At 32.7% G+C, this 25,055-nt stretch overlaps 1 protein-coding gene across 1 annotated transcript in view; it reads left to right on the forward strand.

The window, feature by feature from the left end:
- LOC125058012 (protein kinase C-binding protein NELL1-like) overlaps positions 1-25,055 on the forward strand; it is a 47,376-nt gene that overhangs the window by 4,033 nt on the left and 18,288 nt on the right. The window contains exon 2 of the mRNA XM_047662008.1: positions 19,399-19,506. Coding sequence (XP_047517964.1) covers positions 19,399-19,506 — 108 coding nt within the window. The remainder of the gene's footprint in view (positions 1-19,398; positions 19,507-25,055) is intronic.

Here is a 25,055-nt window from a genome sequence, read left to right on the forward strand (position 1 = left end):
CAATAAAACTAAATATTTGGAATGTTTAAAAAATCCAAAATCTATTTCGTAGTACGTCCGTGCGGAAAGAGAACCGTCGTAGCTGTTATGCGAATTATATTACGTATATATTTGCTACGCGTCATTTCACAGAAATTATAAACTATTTCAAAAAACATTCGAACTACAATCGCATAACAGTGTTGCCAACATAAAAAAGTCAACTTCTGCGAATTCCGATCTAAAATCCTATGATGGATTTATTTCCGCACAGACTCTACTACTTACCCAGCTCCCGAGTTTAAAATGGCCTAGAATTTATTGTCTTAGATAACATATACTAATGTGTTTTCTTCTTGAATATAAAAAGTTGTCAATAAAAGAGCAATGGGGTTGTCCTCTTATCAAGATCTTTTCTGTAGCAACAAATTGATTTCTTTGAGCATTTCACGTTTACAGTCCTAATGTAGATATTACCTTGTGTAGTTAGTGTTTTGCCGCAGATTACCTTATCGTGCAAATCTGTTTGTAGAGAATAATCCACTGATAGTGCTGTATAGAATATGGATGTCGCGTCACGTTGGTATTTGTATTTAATTGAACGTAATTCTTACTTGACGACCTAGAAATTGTTTGAAGAATTTCGGTCTAGTACAAAATGGTTGTAGGTCAATAAATATACGTTTCTTAGTGTCCTTTAAATATTTATACTTGACAGTTTAGCAAATAATCTATTAAACTACCCCATGGCAGATCATAACATATTTTTTTTTTTTTTAATATTATGGCAATAGTTTTGACTTTATGCCAGTTTCAAGTAAAAATAACATAATCTTAAAAGTTAAAAAGATCTATTACTACAGACATTGACAGATTTTCTAAGTAGTCTGTGCTGTTTTTTGTCCCTTTCACACATAATTTTTAAAGAAATTGCATTACATACATATTATGTATGTGAGCAATTGATTAATGGGCGTTTAAATGAAATAAAGACTGCACACAAGAAACAATATCCGGTAAGTCACCCGTGGGAAATATTGACGTAACAAAATCAATACAAATACAATAACCCGCTCGGATTCACTTCAAAGAAAAGATAATATGGTTAACACGAAACAACAGTATCAAAAATGTTTTTTTACCTAAAAATATAAGAGCTCAAAACATTTTAAACACACGAGTGGATAAGTATAATTATTATAAGTAATATAATTATTGTATTAACATTAAAATAGTAATATATATAATAATACTAAATACACATAATGTTGCCTGAGATGCCTAACTACACTCAACCTACATCAATTAAAATATGAGAAACATGGTTATATCTCTTTCTTACGCATTAGTCGTTCCTTAGAAAATAAAAGATCAACATATTTCTTCATTTGCTGTTTTAGCGCGTTCTATGCATAATTTTTATTCTATAGTCATAAAAAAATACTCAAAATCAAAGAAAACTTTATTGAAAAAGACATCTTTACCATAAAAATCGTATCATATAAACAATATCATGAATGAATGACGAAAGTAACGAATTAGTAGGAAAGTATTTATTGCTGATAAGCGAATAAAACTCTATGATGAATCTTAGATAGCGTATACTAAATGTCTTAATAGCGATAATAAAATTGTTTGGGGTGAAAGAATTGCCGTAAATAAGCAATATTCTTTTTATTATTTTAGTAAAAATATCTAAGAGAACAGACAGTTGTCTAATTTATTTCAATATTGTAGAAAATTACAACTTACATTCTTCTTATACTTTTATATCAATATCATATATTGACAACAAAATAAATAACTCTTGCTTCTATTATTTGTAAAATAAATTTCTTCTTTAAACAAAAACAGTATAATTCAATTTAACAGTATAAAGCGTCGATATAATTTTGTTCGAGCTATGAATAATGTAACAAATTACATAGAAAATTCCATCAGTTATTTAATAATTTCAAAGAGAAAGTAAAATAGAGTTCGACGCCCGTAACACAGGGTGGCACGTAAAAATACATAAGCTATTCGCGTGAGGCCGCCGCCACGGGAATGTCTACAAACACATGAAACTTCAATCACTATTATTTATTACTAAGAGGTGTTAATTATTTGAATAAGGAATATTTTAATGGTCGCATTTTTAATAATGATTAACTATATTTGTATAGAAAACTGAATTAAATATTTTTATTTATACTAAGTATTATTACATACTTTTTTTGCGACTGAGGCGCGAACTAGCTGCTGTGTTCTCTGGCAGTATGAGTAGCGCTGTGGAACAACTGCTAGTTTAATATAATTTAATCTATATATATATATATAATGAAAATGGTCTTCGAGGCTCAATCACGCCTAAACCACTGATCGTATCGACATGAAACTACCATTCGATGCGAAATTTTTCCTAGATGGTTTATGGCTATGTATTTATTAAATTCCAACGTTCCTTCATTTTTTTATTGCTGTTTTACTTTTATGAAAATTTATCCATACGGACTTCACCGCGGAAACATTCGGGGAGGCTTCCTAGAACCTCTAAACGTCAACATCTGTTAAAAACTCGATTTTCGAAATATTTCAATTTTCTTAGCGGGAAGTTAAAAAGAAGAATAATAAAAATATGAAATAAAATAAAATAATGAAACATAAAATTTATTTTAATTCGTCCAGCAAAGCGGGCGCGAAACGGCTAGTAATAATATATATAATTTTTAGAAAATCATTGAATGCAGTAATATCTAAAATAAAATTATTCTTTCAGCAATATATCAACGACATTTAAGGAACTTTCCCTTGATGTCCTGTGACGGCCTGTATATCAAATCATAAGAAAAATTTTAGCTTTATTGAAAGCACAAGTTATAGATTACCCAATAGTAAAATTCAAATATTAATATGGAAAAGAAAATGAGAAATGAAATTGCATATTGCACCCTACATCTTTCGTTTCCCCTAAGTCCGGTCTGCCCCTTCTTTCTGTCCCTTGTGAAATGATTTCAAATTGTTATTTGGTTTAGTTATAACGAGTCAATAAATTAAATGTAATATTTATTGCAGAGATTTGTCACGTACGCAGAATGTGATGAATGGACAATAGATTTATTGGTTTGATTATTTGGTACGTTATTTATTGTTTTTTCGACATACGTTTTGCATTTCTCTTATTACGTACGCTGTCTATGCTTCACCATTGGTACTTTTTAATTTAAAAAAAAACAGTGGTTTACAACCTTTTACGATGGTCCAACGGTCTGTTTTGGGATCATTTGTCGTCTCTAATAGGCAAGTAGGTGACTAGCCTTGTATGCGTGACACACGCCGTCGACGTTTTGGGTATAGGTAGGTTTGGTTTTGGGCAAGCAATCCTTACGATGTTTTCCTTCACCGTACGAGCATGTCTTAAGTGCATAGTTCATTGGTGAAGCCGGGATTCGAACCTACGAATTCAGGGATGAAATTTGCATGCTGATGCTAGTAGGCCAACACTGCTCTACTTTTTTACTTAACCAATCCTAATATCTAAGACTAAAATATTACGTTAAAATATGGATCAATGGTCAGAAACAAATAACATTATTAATGGATATGAAAGATTTGTTGCTTGTAATTTTTCCCCTATAAACTTTACTACTAAATATTTTGTTGCCGGATTATTATTGTCATTAATTAAACGGTAAAACGGTTACTCATTGTTTTTCTAGTTTATTTTTAATTGAAAGGTATTTATTTATTTAGATTTTCTGAACATTGTAATTTATATGACAAAATACCTTTTTATCAAGATAATGTCTTTACATTCGTGTCAAGAACTGCAACTTTGTAACCTACAAAATAAGTTTATTGCTCAAATGATATATTTTCATACGAAAAACTTTTACGAAAGTTGTTAAGCCAAAATCTTCATTTTCGCCTGAACTAGTTCTGTTCACCAAAACTTGTAAGACTCAATTTGCTACGGACCTTAAGTGTCTCAACTTTTCCGAGCTTTAATATTAAAGATCTGAGATAACCTCTGCATTATGAACTTCTTCATCAAGATGTTTCCTAAGTACGTTCATCAAATTGCAAGATGCGGGCTCTATACATACAGTATTAGTGCGTGTTAACTTTGTTAGACAAGTTATTGTGGGGAACTTTTAGAATGGACCCGGGGTTCACTTCTCTTTTAAATAAAATAAAATTGTTTATTTCGGAAAACAAGGTTCCATAACTATGTTAGTAATTACAACTTAATAACTTAAATCTAAGGGTTAGTAGGTTTACATATTTGAACACACAAAAATACAGGAATTGGAGAAATTAAAAACGTTAATACCGCTTCAATTGTTCATACCCGAATCATTCCGCATGCAATGGCGGAACAGTGATTGAGGTACGGGCGCCTTTGGAGCGCCGACCATATTTGTAACATTTTCATCGCCTTTGGTGGGTTGTAACGACCCGGTCGGAGCATCAGTACTCTCACATATTGGCTATGTTTGAGGACTAAAGATGGTAATTACGCCTTAACAAATTTCTTGAATATCATAAGCAAGGGCTTTTAGGTATCTAAAACAATTTATTGAATACGTTTTCGCTTGTGTTCTTTCAGCAATTTACATTTTATACATATAATCTCACCTTTTCGTTACCTTCATGTTATAAATTCCCCACAGAGCGATAGAACCTAGACTTACGTCATATGGTAACAGGTTGACACGTAGTAACAGAAAATTATTAAAATTAATTCAGTCTGTGAAAGATTTATTCAAACCTTGCCATTGGCGCCGATTACAGCAAGTCTAATAAATAAATATCACCTGCGTTCTTCCATTTAATTTACATAAAAAAGTACTAAGAATATTTAAAGCTATAACCTAAGCAATGACGATATTAGGTTTCAGGTTGATTTTTTTTACAGCTAAGTGATTGAATATTTGATAATATCTTTTAATATTATTTCTGTCAATTTTATTACATTAGTTTTTAATTCATCTACATACAAGTTTATGCTAGAACTTGGGTAAGATAAAGTGAATGTGAGATAAATTATGCTAGACAAAACGCTAGGTTCGATTGTGATTGGTCAAAACGATGTTTTGTGTCGCGTGTCAACGCGTTTTGGACTAGAGATTCAAGATTTTGGATTCAGATTCAATCGGAATGCGTCGTTTCATCTTTTAACAATCACACCTGGACTGATAAGAAAGAACACGACAATAGCTGGTTTACAAACAATTATTTCTAATAAAATAAAGCGCTTAGTACTCAATATTTGTGTGTTGGAAATAAATATTTATTCGATTTATAATCTTAATATATATAAATTACGTGTCACGTTGTTTGTCCGCTATGGACTCCTAAGCTACTGAACCGATTCCAATCAAATTTGCACACCGTGCTAACTTAAAAGATAGGATAGCTTACATCTCAATTTATACCCGCAATATTATTTTATTGCAAAATATTTGTTTATTATTTGATAGTCACAATTCTAAAAGATGGCGCTGTGTTGAAAGTACCAATGTTTCACATAAGCTACAATTTAATGGCATAACCACCAAAAAAGCATGGTGGTCCCCATGACTGGTGTTCTCCTACCGTTTCCCTTGAATAGGTTACTACTACGTAATATAACTAAAACCTTAGCCACAGCAACGCTTGGCCGGTCCGCTAGTAGCTTATATAAGATATACACTATGTTAAGCGGACTACTAACTTAACTTATATAAATTTGATATATATGGCGTACTGTTAACATTCATATATGAACTGTGTAAGCTTTGAGAGTGCTGTTTAATATGACAGAATTAATTGTAATACGGGCAGCGTAGAATAAATTAATTTACAGGGACCAAGATAAGTACAAGCTAATTAATTATTTGCGTTGTACCATAATATTAATTATATAATTGAAAATACCAGAAACGGGCCGGAGGCTCATATCATGTTATGTCACCGCCCATGGACCGTCTATCGAATCTACGTTAACTCGTAAAGAATTCTTTAACTTTTAATACTTCAATTTATATTTAATAGTATATTATTTGAAGTATTTTTAAGCCAGGACGTTAATTCCAATGAAATACGCATACGTGAAATGGATTATTCCCAATAAGATAGATTGCAGGTGTCGCATAGAGCGCAATGCGGTGCTTCTACGAATCTATTTGACCTCTAACGTTCATGGCCAATGAATTTCTTCGAACGATAACTATAACTTATTCTTATATTCTTTTTTTAAAACATTTCTGAAACTCTTTCGATGGTGATTGCGCAATGAACAATACTTGTAATATTGAAAAATCATATTCGATCGCGAGGTATCTTTTAGGATTAATATATATTTTTTTCTACCTATAATTGGAAAATCTTATTAATTTTGATCGTGTACATTTAAAATTTTCGAAAACTCACCGATTTACAGATTAGACTTTCTGATAAACGAGCTAGATATATAATATACATAGTTGCTCACACTTTGAAATCGATTTTCCTTTAGTTTTTATAATTTAATTTTTTGGTTTAATTTTTTTCATGTTATGTTTGCCTATAAGTTTGTCGCATTATATTATGTTTCATTTTATTTTTCTTGTACCAATGTATCAGTGTGCCGAGCGTTGGCAAGTTTTTACAAATCCGGTCAAAAAGTTTTTTTCTTTAAATGTGTAAAAGTTATGTCAATCAAAGACTAAGTTTTTACAAAAAAAAATATTTTTGCTTGCGCTCTTATTCAGAAACGTATTAAAAGCCTCAATGACACATAATTTACTGGTATGTGATGATGCAATCTAAAAAGCCTGGAACAGTGTACAGCAGACTTTCATCCTTTTTCGCAGCTTATCTCAAGCACTAGAAATGATTATATAAGTCTCACTGATCCTACGTTAGCTTTTTAACTTAGCTGATGAAGTTCCTCGCTAAAGTTACTAAAGGGTGACTTGTAAGGTAGTCTAGACGTAAATGCCACGGGTTAAGCTAATCGTGTAAGATTTTACCTTGCTGCACGCAATGCAACGGTCCCCATGCATCGGGTGTGTTGCGAGGCAACCCTGCTGTCCAAATAGTATTGATCCGTAATCTACACACGTTGAGTTATGGAACGCCTTAGACAATTAGGTCGACTTTGCGCTGCGTAAATAATTTGTTTAGCTGTGACGTCGGGACCATGTGTCAAGGGAGCTGTTTACCTGTGTATAGCTTTAATAATAAAAGCCCTTTATTTGCTGACCTTTTTAACTTACATGCTTATAAAACAGTAGAATTCTTAAATCTAATTTACATAGCGAAATACTACATTTATTAGCAACCACTTTGGTCAGGTTGTCTGTCGACATAGGCCTCACCCAATTGTTTCCACGTCTCTCTATCCTTGGCAGACCTTCTCCATCCTTTTGGTAGATCTTCCTCCCATCTTTTGATCTGACCTCCTCGTTATCTTTTCCCGTTCCTCGAATACCACCCTCTTACATCCTATCCTATATGTATAGCTTGTTTTAGTTTATATACTTTAGGGAGAATAGTAACACGTTAAAGACATGAATTCAGTTTAATCAAATTTCTACTATATGGAACCAGCTGCCCGCTGATGTATTTCCGAACCAATTCGACTTAGGGTCCTTCAAAAAAAGAGAGTACGAAATCTTAATAGGCTGACATCGCACTTGCGAGCACTATGGTAATGTGTATAGTCCCAGTATATTTTTTTATGTAACAATGTGCAATGTTATTAAAAAAACATATATTTTGATAAAAACTAAAACGTATTTATAACAAAACTGTAATAATTTATTAAAAACGAACGGGAAAACGAGAGATCGTGAGCTAACATTTATTTACCTAATAAACGTTTGGGCGAAATTCAATCACATTTATTCGCAAAGAGAATTCTACCCTCGGGTTCAAGGGCGCTCGGAGACAACGAATTTCATTTAGAACCGTCAGTTTATTCAGCTCCAAGTTTATTTATTTTTGTCATGTTGCTCTTTCTCATATCTCTTAAATAACAGACATTTGGAAGCCGGCTTTTCAGCGAAAGACAAAGGGAAAATAATGAAAAATGCTAGCGTAAGGTAAATGAAAAGAAATGAGAATTTTGGTTGTTATGCTGTATCATGTATGCAAACAATACTAGAACGGATTTTATATTTGTTAAATGTATCTAAAGATATTTATAATATTAAATCTTCCAGCATAGTTGCATTTTACCGTCCGTGACTTCTCTTTATACCTGTTACTTTGGTCTTCGGCAAGACAATACAATTTTATCTATAAAACGAAAAAATAACGTAATCAATTGAGAACAAAATACTTATACCTAAAGTGCTGTTCAGTGTCTTCGGAATTAACCGAACGAAATGTAAAAATCGATGTTTATTTTTTTATATCTTCTAGTGTGTTTATACAAATTACACTCTGATATTGTTTTATACAAATTGAAGTCTTGTGAAGAGGGGCTAAACACAGGGTGGATCGTAATGACAGGTTTGTATGGTATCAATAATACCACTTATACGCCACATGTTTGACAGCCAATATACCACTATTGGCTACGTTTTGTTTCGGTACACTAATATCTGCTGCGTCATCATGGGAATTATACGCTTTTACCAAAAATAAATTTACTATATTTTTTAACAATGATTCTTCAATATTTATTTCTTTAACTAACTGGTGCTAAATTAAGTAAGATTTAATTTGTATTTCACTATAAATGGAATCCAATTTAATACACTATAACGTATATTAATTATTAATTATAACATAAAAATGTTTATGTCGTTTTAAATAGCTATATCATCCTTAGTCCTCTCTTCATTCAATAAAATAAATAAATACCAACGCTTAACGCGCTATTGTCACCGGGATCTTTTGCTTCCTCGAATATTTACCTACTAATACTACTTAATTTAATAGATGTAGAAAATAAATAGATTTCTTACCTAACACAGTGTTTAAAAAATCTTTATTGGTAATGTTCAATGATAATTCACCGGAACCAAGTATTCGAGGAAGCAAAAGATCCCGGCGACAATAGCGCACGTGCGATAAGCGTTATCAGCCTTGTTTGCGCAGGATTAGCCGCGCCGGCCGCGCAATCCACTGTCAAGTTCAAAATGTCAAAGAAACCAACGACATTGGAACTACAAATATTTATCTACACAGAAAAAGCCGAAAATTGTAGAGCTACCAACTTTACGACATTATTTTTTTCGATCAAGTTAAGTTTAGTCACGTGGCTAATACAGGGACTTGTAAGTACCAACGAAAATAGTGCGATATTAATCTATTTGTTTAAGGGTCTATTTCACAATGTATAGATAAACTACCAAATAGCTATGCAACACATAAATTATTTGGAAGATAAATTGTCCTATTTGACATTCATCGGACTCATAGCTTATGATGGACTTTATGTGACGAATAGCGCTATTTGAAAGTCGTGAAACGCAACAATAGTGTTCATCCTACCAATAAGTAATGAATAGCTAATTTGGAACTTATGTAGAACTTATCCGTACGTCGTGAAACAGACCCTTAATCTATAAAAATAATGCTTTAAACTATAAATAACATAACCAAAAACGTTCAATTTTTCATTCATCAATTTCATTTAATTAAAACAGAAGCTTTTAGTGTAAATATAAATTATTAAACGTTTAAAATATAAATTGGTTTATGTTAAGTGATAACACTAATTATCCCACAGAGTATAGAAAATCTAAACAATTATTTTCAGGTAAATATTTATAAGTCACGCATTATGGGTTGATAAAAATAGCGTATAAGTTCAGCTATGACGTGGTCTAATACTTAAATATTAACATATTCTATGCCGGATGCTATTTACAAGTGGCAAGGGTATATGAAGGACAAGTGATATCGGAAATTCAAATGGCAACACTGAATATATCCAGAAGTGATTTATCGAATTTATTGAAATGGCGGGAAAAAATTATCAAACGTTAAAATAAAGAGTTACGAGCCTTTTAGTACATTATATCTACTTATATAATGGTAATAAGACATTACAGACAGAGCTAAGTTAAGGTTTACAATTTAAAACTCTATATATCTGGCTTAGAAAACGATTGCGACGAAAAACACACGATTATCAGAATATTACAACAAATTACCATTCCTTATAGTTTCGTTTTCAAGTCGATTTATTAACATTGGGTCTGATTTATCGAAGTGAATGATGCGGTCATTGCACTCCACCTAATCCCATTTACCTACGTAAAACTACAAATCGGTTGCTTTATTTTTGCTTATAACTGTCATCTATTGAATTCGACCGCCGCCAAAGTATCCTTTGTCACAAATTTACAGTATTTACAATATTATTAACCTACTTAGTAATAATAATAATAATAAATACTTTTAATGCTGGCAACATTTCCTCGCTGTATTGTCTGTACTGATTTGTTGAGGGAGGAAAGCATCAGCTCTGGGGTCACCGGTCTATGTCTTAGTTTAATTACCGATGAAATAATTGTATATTAATTAATCAAATCCAGGCTGTATTTTAAGTATTAAATAACGACAAGTCTTTCTATCTTATTTAGATTTATACGTAAAAATACAGACTAGATTTCTGTTAATTACCGATCTACATGTCAAACGTCAAAAGTGACATTTGCATAGTACAACCAAGACATTTTTATACATAGGTATTTTGATAGTTCAAGGGTATTCCATTAAAATAGTTTTTTAGTTTTGATAGCAGTCCAGTTGTGGTGAGGGCTATATGGCACGGGGGGCTCAGCGGCGCGTGTCGGCCACCTGTCAGGACACCGGTTCGATGCCGCGCACCCCGCTGTTGCCTCATTAACGGACAGAATATTCCAAAATCCCGAGTTTCTTTCTGTATTAATTACTAAATAGTATAAAAGTGTGTTTAATTCTTTATTAATGAAAAACACTTTAAATATATTTGGGAAATGTAAATGGATGTTTAAAGTACAATATGTGTTTTGCATAATACTTAAAAATACGTAAATTTCTGCATGTCCTTTATAGTCAAGATTACGAAAACTTGGATTCTTATGTAATCATAGCTGTTCTTCAAATCTTAAAATAGCTACAAAACTTATCATCATAATCAAATTGATATTTTTTCTGTATGGAGATGAATTTTACTCACATTACGTAGACTTAATTTATACATGATTATTTCAAAATTTTTAACAATAAAAACAGTAACAAAAACAAATATTATGTACTTATAGATATTATATCTGTATTAGTTAAATTTTTAGTCTAATTAAAATATAAATTTATTTTATTCGAGGTTAATATTTTTAGTGTTGAAACTTTGAAGCTAATATTGTGTTTATAAATTATAATTATTTATTATTGTACAAAGTTTTGTTACGCATTATTTGATAAATTAATGATTATTTAGTAATGTTGTATAAAAATCAATTTCAATAACTAATTATTGTCATACAACATAATTATTACACTTATAAACTAAGGATAAACTATTTTTTGATTTCATAAAAATTACGTCAGCTATATAATAATTATATACAATTAAAATTAATATTATGGAAGCCATATAAAATGCAATTACGAGAATCGGAAACAGTTCATTTGCCTTTTAGTAATTTGAGTAAATATTTCTCATCGTTCCGATAAATTTCAATTGTTTTATATTTAGTAAGTCAGCGTATTTGGGTAATCACACCACTAATCCTAAGAAACCGAGGTGTATAGTATGACATCACCTGATATTATTTAAGGTCAAATGTTTCTCCGATGTCGATATAAATTTCAAAATCTATTATCCTAAATAACTCATGTTTTTTCGTGTAAAAACATAGGCATTCATAGAGGATCCCAACTCCACAGATTACTATCTAAGACAGACAAAGCACAGGCAAAGCCTAGCTTAATAACCTCCATGGTAACATTTCAGATGACGTGATATCACAATCCCGTGGGACAAAAATAATTAGCAAAACGACGAGCGACTAAAAATTTTGTTTCTCCTAAATCGAAATTAGTGTGAAGTAATCATATTAGGCATCCCCTTGATATTTGATAAGAATTATGAAATGATAATATTAACTACGATAGCAGTATTAAGGGTTACTTATAACAAATGTAACCTGAGACGTCGGCACGCGTGACATATGCCATAGACCCTCCCCTTTAAAAGACGTTGGCTTTTTAGTTTTTTGTACACAATGGCTCGTGCGACGGGTTACAAGGAGCTAGGGTCGTTTTAACAGGAATGTTAAGTAATTAAATTTTACGTTTAACTGATTCATTAGACTTTAAGGCTAAGAAATAGTAGGTCCAGTATTAAATCATTGATTAAAGTTTTTTGGATACGGTTTTATATAAAAAAATAAATCAGTCAGGCGCTACATCCTTTTTAGGGCTGGGCCTCAGATTTCTATATCTGTTTCATGATCATATGTCAGTCTAATAGGCAAGTAGGTGATCAGCCTCCTGACACACGCCGTCGACCTTTTGGGTTTGAGACAAGTCGGTTTCCTCACGATGTTTTTCTTCACCGTTCGAGAAAATGTTAAATGCGCACATAGAAAGAAAGTTAATTAGTGCACGGCTGTGATCGAAACTATGACTTCATGAGGGATGAGAGTCACATACTGAAGCCACTAGGCCAATACTGATCTCAGTTGTTTAATAACATACAAAATAAAAGATATAAATTAATTATAAGTGAGGTTTCGTCGAAAAACTTCCCTATTTTTATAATAATAACTTAATTCATGACAGAAATATGGTTGGGACAAAATATACAGTATTTACAATTTTCTTAACTTATATAGTAATAATAAGAATAATTAAAAATTAACACTGATTTAAAAAGTTTGGTCCCTGTGGCAGTGCACGTACTTTAAATGATGGCAGCAGATCTTCTCTGTATTACGAGACTTATTATTAATATCTAGTACTAGTTAATAGCGTGTGAACTCAACGTCTCTAGTTACCGATAAATGTATTAATTAACTCGCCATATGGTCAATTTAGTTCTGGCAGGTTTCACCACCTTCAAGGACTTCCCTTAATTGTTATTTACCCTCGCATAATTCACTGAACTGCAACTGTATGCTAATAGCATAGTCGATTACACTTCGGCTCGGATTACAGACATACCTGTTCAATAATTATGCACTTGAAAGTGTTAGATTATATAGACTTCCTATACTTACTTTGGAATACTAGTAATGGTAATGGACAAATAAAAATATCGCTGGCTGTGACCCAGTAAAGAAAATATTAATGGAATTAAAATATATATATATATATATATATTACATATATATGCCACAGCTACTATACTTTATTAGCCGTTAGTCAACCTAGCTTCTTAACTAAAATGCGCCTATATATGTATATATGTTATATAAAATATATTACAAACTTCGTGTATGCATTTTAATAAATAAATCATCATAAGACACATTGTTTTTGTGATAGGTGTAAATTTCGTCAAGTTGTAGTTAGTCATAATACATTAATATTTGATAATTACTTAGTTACTTGTAACGTAATATTATTGGCAGTAGTGATTATATATTTATATTTGGTTTTAATAAATCCAAAAACCTTATACCCACATGAACATTAACCCTTAATCTACACTTTGCTTCACTAGTTTACGTTATCTGTTAAAATCCTTTTAAAATTTTGCCAAAAAAGATATTTAATTCGAGAATCTTGAACATGTTACACGGAAAAGCGTTTCGGCAAGTGTGCACTCTGTAATGTCACTTTTGGCCTTAGCTGAGATTCAAGATATTAGATAGATTGTGGCGGTGAGAATGAAAAACAAAAGATGACAGTGATCGTGATTGGACAAAGTATTTTCGATTATATATTTTATTTAAGTATTTCTAGCGTGTCTATGCTATTCGACTAGAGATCCGACAATCAAGCAATACGCACCATCAATTCATGTTTCGTTTCGCCCCCCAATACGATTCACCACGTTCGTTCGCTTGCTTGTTACGCTTACTTATAAGTTCGCCAAGAGTAGACGCCCTTGCAAAAGATAAATGAGATATTAAACACTTGGGACGATTCTATACAAAATTATAACTTGATTAATGAATGACAAGGCTGTTATTGTTCTATCTCGTTAAGGCTTTTAGGCATTTAACGACGCGGTAATTGCTGTTCTGGACATTCACAAATTACTTTCTCTTAATTTCGGAAAATTTACGTTTTAGGTCGGCTTGCGTGTCATTGTAATTGGCCGTTTCATAAAAACTATATAACTTTGAATCGAACATGTATTAAGATTATAGATAAAATAGAGTGTTTAATCGAAGTATAAATGTTTGTCTGTTTTAGGTTTCGAATTAAAAAAATATATCGGATTGTCTCTCCGTTTTTAGGGTTTTTGAAGTATTTAAAAAATAGAGTGCTACACTAAAATGACGGCAAATGATACATGGAAACATTTTTGTTTATAAAAAACATGTATTTACGATATAAAAATGATAAATGCGCATGTATAATAAAAATCCAAAAACGTTCAATTCGAATACACATATAAAAGCGATTTCGTTGAAAGGCTAAAATTAATTGCTCTTTTAGTAACTGATTGGAATTTTATCGTAGCCAGACTAATGCATATTGCGATGTTTTCCGGGCAATAAACTGGTCAATGCTACTTAGACTTAGCCCTTGTTAGGCTATTCACCTAATAAATTGTATCTACCTATAATTCTATTAGTAACTAGCTACTCGCTCCGGCTTTGCGTGGCAGTAACCCGTAACCGTAAATAAAAAGAAAATCAGTGCAGGGGTTATTGGGTTCGAACAGATAGGAGCGGCGGAGGAATTTTAAACATCTCATAATACAGAGGGGTTTAATGGTTAAAGCACATGGTTGGACGGAGGTATTGGGTTTAATTTCCTGCGATACAAGATAAGTTTCAGAATGAAAGAAAATTTTACCACAAAAAAATTTAGTCAAAATGTATTTGCATCAATATGTTTTTGGATCAACACGCTCAGTACTCGCACACACTTCGCTGGCTCTGTCTTGGCTACCGAAATGAGAATCTTCCAGCACTGTATTTTCACTTCGATAAAAATAGGTTACGTAAATTATAAGCCAACGGGCGGCCTTATCACTAACAAGCGATTTCTTCCAGATAACCGTAGCATGAGAACATAAAATAAGAAAAACCAAGTGAGGGTAAAGTACAAGAAGTGCCTAAACTAAATTCATGTAACTAGAAATACTAAATTCGAAAAAAAAAGTAATAATAATATTACTAAAAAAGTTAAAGCTTCTCTTAGGGGGAATGAGTATATCAAAGTATCTAATTACGTAGTAGTAGCAAATTCTTAATATTCTCTCACTGCCTTCATTTTAAAAGAGACTCATAGGATTATTTTAGTCACAGAATATTAGTCACCTCCATGCCTATAAAGATAAAGGTCCAATGAAACAAATTAAAAATCTCAGCCCATATAGACACCATGAATCCATGCTTTACACAACTTCATAGATAAAGATTATATTGCTCTTCAACTGCACATTTACAGCAGTTTCTTGGAAGCAAGGAGTTGTACGAAGATTTACGATCGTATGCACGTTTTATAGATGTTACGTAGTACTTTAGAATATTGGGTATAATACAGTCTATGATTTGTTATGGCTAAGTATTATTATGTCAAGTAGTGAGTTGACCTGGTTATGACCACTTTTTCTACGTCATCCTACGTGTCATGAATAAAAATAATCGTATTATTAAGAACTCATCACTCTATATTAAATTTGTTGTTATATGCCTCGTAAGAACTAGAATTACCTGCAATTCGCCAATGTTTCGGGTTTTATCTATGAATTATAAGAATATTGATATTTTCCACCAAAGATGTGAGGAAATATTTGAAGAGGGGCTTTGATCTTGTTTAAGCAGTTATTTGAAATATTAAGTATTATTATTTGTTTCAAATGTTAAATTTCGTTAATTTTTTTTATATTTTTGTCTATTAGTAGGTACATTTACTTGTTTTCTATTTCATATATATTGATTATCGTATTTAGTGTTTTGTTTTATAATATGTATGTTAGCTGTAGGATTACTAATAATTAAATAAATATCTTCAGATGATTCACTAATAAACAAGAAAACCTTCGTATGATTAAAGTAATTATTTCGATTATACGCTGACTTAAGAACGTACGTAACGAAGTAACGTACGCACGAACGTAGTTACGATAAAGCGTATACGTGAGCCTTAAACAATTCATTCATTTTATATACGTACAGGTTACATGACTCACCTTTTAACCCCTATTTACAATGATGAAAAATACAATACAAAGTAGGTTTAAGACGATCCTCGGTCGTCAGCGTTTTACGAGGCAATCTTGTGCATCCTTTTGTATCTTTTATTGGAGTATCCGGTCACAGAGTACTTTAAAAAGAATCTATGGATGAAATTTAAAATTTATTGTCTACATTGCCTTTAGTTAACGCGAGTTATCTACATTGGACATGTAACAGTTTATTTTAATAATGTAATGAATTTGCGTTTGTATCCGAAAATGCGTTGAATTTGTGAACATGAAGTATCGTCGAAGATTCAGAATCAAAAATGTCTCTAAACGTTATAAAGTATTTCTTCACTGTGTTTCGCTAAGCCCAGCTCTAGTCTTTAACCGGTCCAGTTGATTTGTTAAAATACTTTGTCTGTGGCGAATCTAACCAGCGTAGTGACAGGGCAGACGAGTCGGCGACATCACGGCGCCGTCTACAGGGCTGGCAACTCTCGTAAATTAGGCCGTAATCTACTATGATAGGCGACAAAGTTTCACATTAAGATAATATTCGGAAGACGCGTGTGTGCTTATGAAATACAAAATAAAACAGGTATTATTCAAATGAATATATAACATTTAATAAAATATCGGGTTATTTATTTATTACTAGGGCGATGTGAGTCCGTCTTCTTTACCCGTTATGAACATACAAAAATAAAAAAATATTAATCTTACCTTACCTCTTTATAATACTAATAATTTACGTATATAGTATATAAACGTAAATTAAACATTAATACACTTTTTTAATATGATTTTATCTATTATTAGAGGCAGTTGTTTCAGCAACACTTCCTACAACACGTGTTTCTAAATAGTCAAAATATCTGTAACCAGCACGAATAATTTTAACGAAAAAATACGTATGGCTCAAAATACCCATAAAATTATATATGGGTGTTCGATTACTGCGGAAGCAATTATGGTTTTAGTTGGTAGATATAGAAAGAAAAAAAGTAGACAGCTACTTACGTTGACGGGAGTCAATTTTAATATATTATGGATGGTTTACAATTCAAAATTGTCCCCTAAAAAGTGTAGGCCCTGACTTTTTGGGCATCGTAAATTAGCAAAGGGAGACAAGAGGTCTCGCCAGAATGTGACGATATTTAATTGAAGTTGACGCGAAAGCTCCCCTCAGTCAATTAGCACTAGTACACTTCAAGTTAAACGTTGTCTATAAATAGTATTTAGCATGCCAACATTCACAGCTGTTTTCATCTTCCTTTTGTAAATCTCGTAGGTTAAGGAAATTTTCAAAATACTTATATGGATTATAGTTGTATCAATATGTTACTAAATTTAACAATTCCGAAAGTGTCGCAGCATAGGAGACAATCTATTAAGTTTGAAAAATTGCGACACCTTGCTCATGTTTAAAGGAACAAAAATTCTATTTGAAACCACACAATTTATCAATGTATATACCCGCTGTATAATTTATAATGTATGAATAGAAGTAATAGCGTAGCGACAGGCTGTCTCTCGTAGTACTCGTAGAGCCGCTACGGACTGCTACGTGACCGGGTTAGCGTGACTGATGAGACAACATTACATGACTACGGAGTTTATTAACGTAAATTACTCAACATAGCTTATTCATAACTTTAACTCGTAATTTATTAACGTACTCTAGCCTCTAATGGCTATTGAATGTTTTGTCCTTATCACTTTGAGTTACAAAGAGTAAATTTTATAATGTAACAAACAAAATAACAATTTCAGTATATTTCTGAAAATATAGTAGATTTAACAAAAGCAGATTGTATGAGCAAGTTGGTTTTCAACAGATTTATTTAATCAGCTTATTCAGTACAATACTGAAAAATATTTATTTGTCAAAGTAGTGGTCTGAACTTTAAAATTTTTCCATATCATCGTATTGTTCATATGATATTAACGTTAAATAGTCTTCAAAGCAATTTCATAATACGAACTGAATTAGTTTACCAAATTAATGGTTGCGTTTACTAACAATTAATTAAAATTAATGAATAAGAAATATATATTTTATTTATATTCCTTATCAGCACCAAAAAATTTAATGAGTCGCTATCTTCCATCACAAGCTATCGGGTTTTACACAGGAAAAAGGATATCTCGCGATTCCTTGTGGTTTTCTGACGTTTTTTCGGAGAATAATAAATATTTCTATATACAGTTTTATTTTTATAAACGATTTAATTTAAGCCCGAGTTTCCTCTGTGAATTTTATATAATATATTTTATTAAATATCTTATCATTTCTATGTAATGGTGTCGGCTAAATTAATCAGCATTTATCCGCGTCTGTATAAACGCGATACTCGAACGAATTAAAAAATATTGTGGACTATATGTTTGAAAGGAGCATACTGTTGATTTACGTAAGAGACCTAAAATATCATGTTTCTTTTGTAAGTAGTGTTCGAGACCGTTCGAAATCGATACACTCTCAAGTTTTGGGAACATATCGATTCTAATAATGTAGGTCAATTCGTTTATGGATAGTAAATATTCATTACAATAAGAAAACAATCAAGATTCATTTTATGTGGACATTATTTTACTAGTATTTCATTGAATACTTTATATGCCTATAAAATGAAGATTGTGTTTCTTTGGTAATATATATATCATGAGTAAGAAGTATTGTACGGTTTATAATTATTAGCAGCCAAAGGACCAAAGACCCTTTTGAGTTCCGTTTTTTTAGTTCATTAATTGTACAAAAATAAAAAAGCCATTAAAGCCAAGCCAAGCCAAAAAAGTATTTCAAATTTATCGTTAAAAAGGTTATAATTCTTTTTTTTATCGATAAATGCTTGCCAACGCTGGGCACACTGATACATTGGTAATAGTACCACAATATACAATTTGTAATGTGACAAGCACGTATAGGCAAACGTGAAATACACGAAGAGATAATACAATTAAAATGACAAAAGCTTAACGAAAATCGGTCTTTTCTGTTTTCTTCTAATTCTTAAATGTTTAATAAAATCAATATAGAAGTCAGGATCGCAATCGCTATCTCAATTAGGAGTTACTGAGTACACTTGAAGGATAGGAATAGTGGAAATGTTTTTTATCTATAATAAAACTTATTTATATTTTAACGTGTATGTCTGAAATTTCAGCCACCGAGCTAGACCTGTTGGCCGCGCTGTCTCTACAGAACACATCACGGCCTGGAGTCACCGTCGTGCCTGGCATGCAACCACAGAGAGCTGCATACACCTTGCAAGGTATTTATCAAAATCTGTACAGTTCTATGTTTTGCATTATCGTAAATGAGAACGAAATTACTTATTTGCTGTAGCGGAATAAAAAGTCAATTTATTTGAATTTCTATTAAAATATTTACGATGGTTTATTAATAATTTTTTAAGGAGTATAACAACATCTTTTAACATTGTTGTGTAATTTTCGTAAAATGAGATTAACAAGAAGTCCAAATTGGATGGGAAACTTTGTGTAGTAAAAAAAGAATGTCTCTTATATCTCATATAAGTCGAGCCTTTCGAGATCTTGCGTCTAGTTGACTCTCAGCATTTCATTTCATATTTACGAAAATTCAATGACATATCACCAAATAAGTATCTATCAACACAATAAGTCGTCGGTTGACACAGCTATGATATATTAAATTTAATTCAGTAATGCAATACAAAAGTAATCAAAATGGCATTCAAGAAAGTCTTCAGTGTACTTTGACAATAGCAAAAAACTTTTTAATAGACTGCTTACTTATAACTTGTTTTCCAATTACTGTCATGGTTATTCTGAGTTTAAATGACGTATTGAGGAAGTTTTCTTATACGCAAACAAAGTTAAAACGAAAACTTTTGACGAACATGATTACTTTTTGTACTTTCTTTATACTTGGGATTCCATCCCATACGATAAAATCCTTTTTATTTATTTACATATATAGTTAACCTATAATGCTTTCACCGAAAGAAGAGAAACGACAATGTTTTGGTCTTTTTATAAATTAGTAGTAATAATTTTTGCGTTGTTTGTTGTTAAACAAATTGTTAAGTTGCGGGTAGGGGTCTTGTTGCGGGTAGGCGCAAGTTGAATATCGAGTCCTCGCAAAATAACCAATTAAAAATAGAAATAAGTGAGAATACACAATAAAAAGTATATATTGAAGTGAACCAGGAGAAGATATACCATAGGCAAACATATCTGCCTCATTATTAGTGTAAAAATAGAAAAATATCACGTTTTAAAGTGTGTTGTCTTGACTTCGATTTCGGTGACTTTTCGTTTTGACTAAAACAATTAAAAGTGCGTGTACAAATCAAGTGCAAGTGACTTATAACAAGGATCAGTCAATTTTTATTGATATTACTACAAAAAGAAGAAAAAACTATGACTTTTTATCTGTGATGTTAAACGTGTGTACGTCACTCTTTGTAAACGTCACTCAAGAAAGAAACTGTTCAAGTAATTCGTCCTGCTCGTCATACAGTACCTCGGCGTCGCAGATAAGCTGTGTTCCGGAATCGAACATTTCTATAGGCCTAAGTTCAAACCTATACACGGGAAATTGAAAGATCAATTATTTTTAATTTTTGTTTTATAAATTTATATGAAGATATCTTATTTATTTCGAACAAGTAGAATATAAAGGGAAAAATATAAAAGGAAAAGTAATTCTGTAAGGAATTAAACCGCCGCCGCCGCTCCCGAGCTCGAAGCGAATGGTAATTATTTTCGGACGAGTTAACGATAACATATGTTTACTGGCTGACACCGAAACCGGAATCTGGTGTTGACAACCCTTATCTAGTATTCCAACTCAATAATGGAAAAGGAGATGGATTTTTTTTGGCAAAGAATGAAGGAGGAGATGGCTGCGCAAACAAAGGCAATAACCGAAGCTGTCACTAGAAACGTGTCAGAGAATATTAACGAAAAATTGTCTGCTCTTGTGGAAGAAAACAAAAGCCTGAAGACTGAAGTAAAAATCTTACAAGACAAAATTAAGTCGATGGAAAAATACAGGAAGGGAAACAACATAATCTTCTTCGGTATAAAAGAGGAACAGCGCATGGAGTCTCCAATCGAAGTCATAAAAAAAGTACTTGAAGAAAAGATGAATCTTCATCTGAACTCGAATGAAATAAATAAAGCTTATCGACTAGGAGAAAAAAAAGGCAACAAACCGCGTCCTATCCTTGTAATGTTTACAACAAACTGGAGAAGAAACGAAGTACTTAGGAACAAAAAGAAATTAGATTCTGATATCTATATTAAGGAGGACCTTAGCAAGGAAACCTTGGAAAAGAGGAAACAACTTCTACCTCAACTAAAGGAGGAACGAGCAATGGGAAAAATTTGTTACTTTTTCAAGGATAAAATAGTTGTGAAAGAACCGAAAGAGGACAAAAGAGATAAGAGAAAAAGAGACTCCACTAACTCCCCAAGCAAATCCCCAACTTACGCACGTACTGCGGGCCCAAAGAAGATTAATAAAACTTGCATGCTAGACTACGTAGCACGTGGTAGATCACTGTCACTACCTTCACCTTCAGCATCAAAAAACGCTCAACAGACGCCGACAAAAACAGGAAACCCAACCCAACAATAGAAACACACTTAGCCAAAGAAACATTGAAAGCAATCACCCCAAGACGGTTGGTCACCGTGGGGGAAAGCGACCATTACCCTCCAAATACTACTCCCACTCCCACACCTAAAACGAATACTTGCGCAACTGAGAAACAATTTTATACCAAACAAATATATATAGCCACATTCAACACATTATCCCTCAAGTCTGAAGAAAGCCTTAAAGAACTTCTATATTCTATCAAAAATATTAAATGGGACATTATAGGCCTGAGCGAAGTAAGAAGGATTGGCGAATCAATTCAGGAATACGATGAAGTCATATTATATTATAAAGGTGAAACTCCAGGAAGACATGGAGTAGGTTTCCTGATCAAGAAAGAACTCAAAAACTCTATAGTGGAAATAATCGGCATATCAGAAAGGATCGCTATATTGAATGTTAGAATCCCTCCAGGCAGAGAAACATGGTCTATAGTGCAAATATATTCACCAACTGAGCAATCAACGAGTTCAGAGATCGACCTTTTCTACTCATCCCTTAACACCGCCTTAAAAGAACACACACACAAAAACTGCATTATAATGGGCGATTTCAATGCACGTGTTGGAACCCCAAGAAACGGTGAAGATGTCGTACTAGGTCCTTACAGTACTGGAAAACGAACACGAAACGGGCAAAAGATGATGGAAATGGCATTTGAAAATAATATGAAAATAATGAATAGTGTATTCAAAAAAAGAGCTTCCAGAAGATGGACTTGGATATCACCAGATGGGCGATACAAAAATGAAATAGACTACTTTTTAACGAACAGACCCAAATCAATCGACGACTGTGGCACCATCTCTACCCTTAACTTCAACAGTAATCATAGAATGGTTAGAGCGTGTTTAAACGCATCATTTAGTTTGAAGTTAGGTCGACCCTTCAAAATTAAAACATCCACAATGTGCAGCAACACAAGTATTGCCAACATAAAAGAAAACCTCAAGTCCGTGCAGGAATCATCGCTCGAGCACCTAAAAACTCAAGAGAAATACAACATAATACACGAGATACTAACAGCAAGATCGAAAACCACGTCTAAAACCAAATCACAGGACAATGGCAACATATCAGCTAAAGCAAAAGACCTCATAGAAAAAAGATCAAAATTAATTAAAATGACTTACAAAACAAAATCTATCAGAGAACAAATAGGGAAAACTAGCAAAGAAATTAAGAGCCAAATGAGAAGAGACAGAGAACGTCTTAGACGTGACACTTTTGAAAATCATATTAACAAGACGGGTGGCATAAAAAAGGCTGCTAAGCTCTTATCTGACAATACAAAGTGGATACCTAATATGAAAGACCAATTTTGCAAGACAAGGACTATCAGATCGGATATTTTATCAATAGCCACAAAATTCTATGAGAACCTTTACTCCAGCAAATATCATACTTACAATATAGACTTATCTAGCAACGATAATGTTCCTCATATAATAGAAGCAGAAATAAACAAAGCAATTGAATCCCAGAAGAAGGACAAAGCTTCCGGCCCTGACGGGATCAATAATGATATGCTTCAAGTCTGCAAAAAAGAGATATCACCACTACTAAAATACATCTTTAACGATATACTGAGCACTGAACAAATTCCGTTACAGTGGACCACATCAACGATCATCCTCCTCCACAAAAAAGGTGACAGGAGTGACATGAACAATTATAGGCCGATAAGCTTAATGTCAAACATCTATAAAGTTTTTGCGAAAGTAATTTTGCGGCGAATAACCAGAAATCTGGACGAAAATCAACCTATAGAGCAGGCTGGTTTCAGGGCGGGATATTCAACATTAGACCATATACTTACGGTAAGACAAATATTTGAGAAAACCAAAGAATTCAATGTGCCGTTCTATTGTTGCTTCATAGACTACAACAAGGCATTCGACTCAATAGAGCACGAAAATATCTGGCACTGCCTCAAAAATCAAGGAGTCGACCCAAAGTACATCAGAATATTAAAAAATATATACACGAATAGTACCGCTAGAATAAAACTAGAAAAAGTAGGAAAAGAAATCAAAATAAATAGAGGTGTACGTCAAGGAGACCCCCTATCACCTAAATTATTCACAGCTGTACTAGAAGACATCTTCAGAGAATTAAAATGGGATGGGTACGGACTAAACATAAACGGGGAACAACTAACACACCTACTATTCGCCGATGACATCATACTATTTGCTACAAACAAAGAGCATCTAAGATTTATGATTACAGACCTGGAGAGGAAAAGCCGCAAGGTAGGGCTAACAATGAACACCTCAAAAACTAAAGCCATGACGAATGCATCAGAAGATATTATTATAGTAAATGGAAAGTCAATTGATTATGTGAAAGAGTACACATACCTGGGCCAACAGATCTCAACCACTGGTATAATGTCGAAGGAAATTGATACAAGAATTGGGAAAGCGTGGAAATGTTACTGGGGGCTTAGCGAAATCATGAAAAACACAGAAATAAAAATAAATGTCAAAACAAAGCTGTATAACACTTGCATACTTCCGGTATTAACATACGGCTGCCAAACTTGGGCACTCACTAAAATGCAAACCAGGCAACTGAAGACATGCCAGACGGCGATGGAAAGAAGCATGCTAAATATCAGGAAGTCCGATAGAATCAATAATAAAATCATACGAAACCACACGAAGATTGAAGACGTCACAACGAGGATACGAAGATTGAAATGGAAATGGGCTGGTCACGTAATAAGAGGTATAGAAAAGTGGAACAAAAAGATCATATATTGGTACCCAAGAAATAATAAAAGAAAACTAGGTAGACAGTTTCGAAGGTGGGAAGACGAAATAAAATCCGTAACTGGGAAAATTTGGACCAGGAAAGCTCAGAACAGAGCAGAGTGGAGAGAAATGGAGGAGGCCTTTGCCAGAGTTGGGCAAACAGATGGGTTGTCGGTGTCACCGACTCACTAGTGTTAAGTTTAAGTTTAAAATTATGTAATTATTTTCTATCTGATTAAAGGCTTTATTATTATTATTATTATTATTAGTAATAATTTTTATTTTGCTTGTATTAATAATTATCTATATAGCCTTAATGTTATGAAACAAAAGTGCTATTTGTATTGTTCTACTGTACTCTTTCAATATAAAAATAATGGTAGTAGTTATTCAATACACGATCAGGAAATAC

Source organism: Pieris napi, chromosome 17 (assembly GCF_905475465.1).
Source record: "Pieris napi chromosome 17, ilPieNapi1.2, whole genome shotgun sequence".
In the NCBI taxonomy this organism is placed as follows: domain Eukaryota; kingdom Metazoa; phylum Arthropoda; class Insecta; order Lepidoptera; family Pieridae; genus Pieris; species Pieris napi.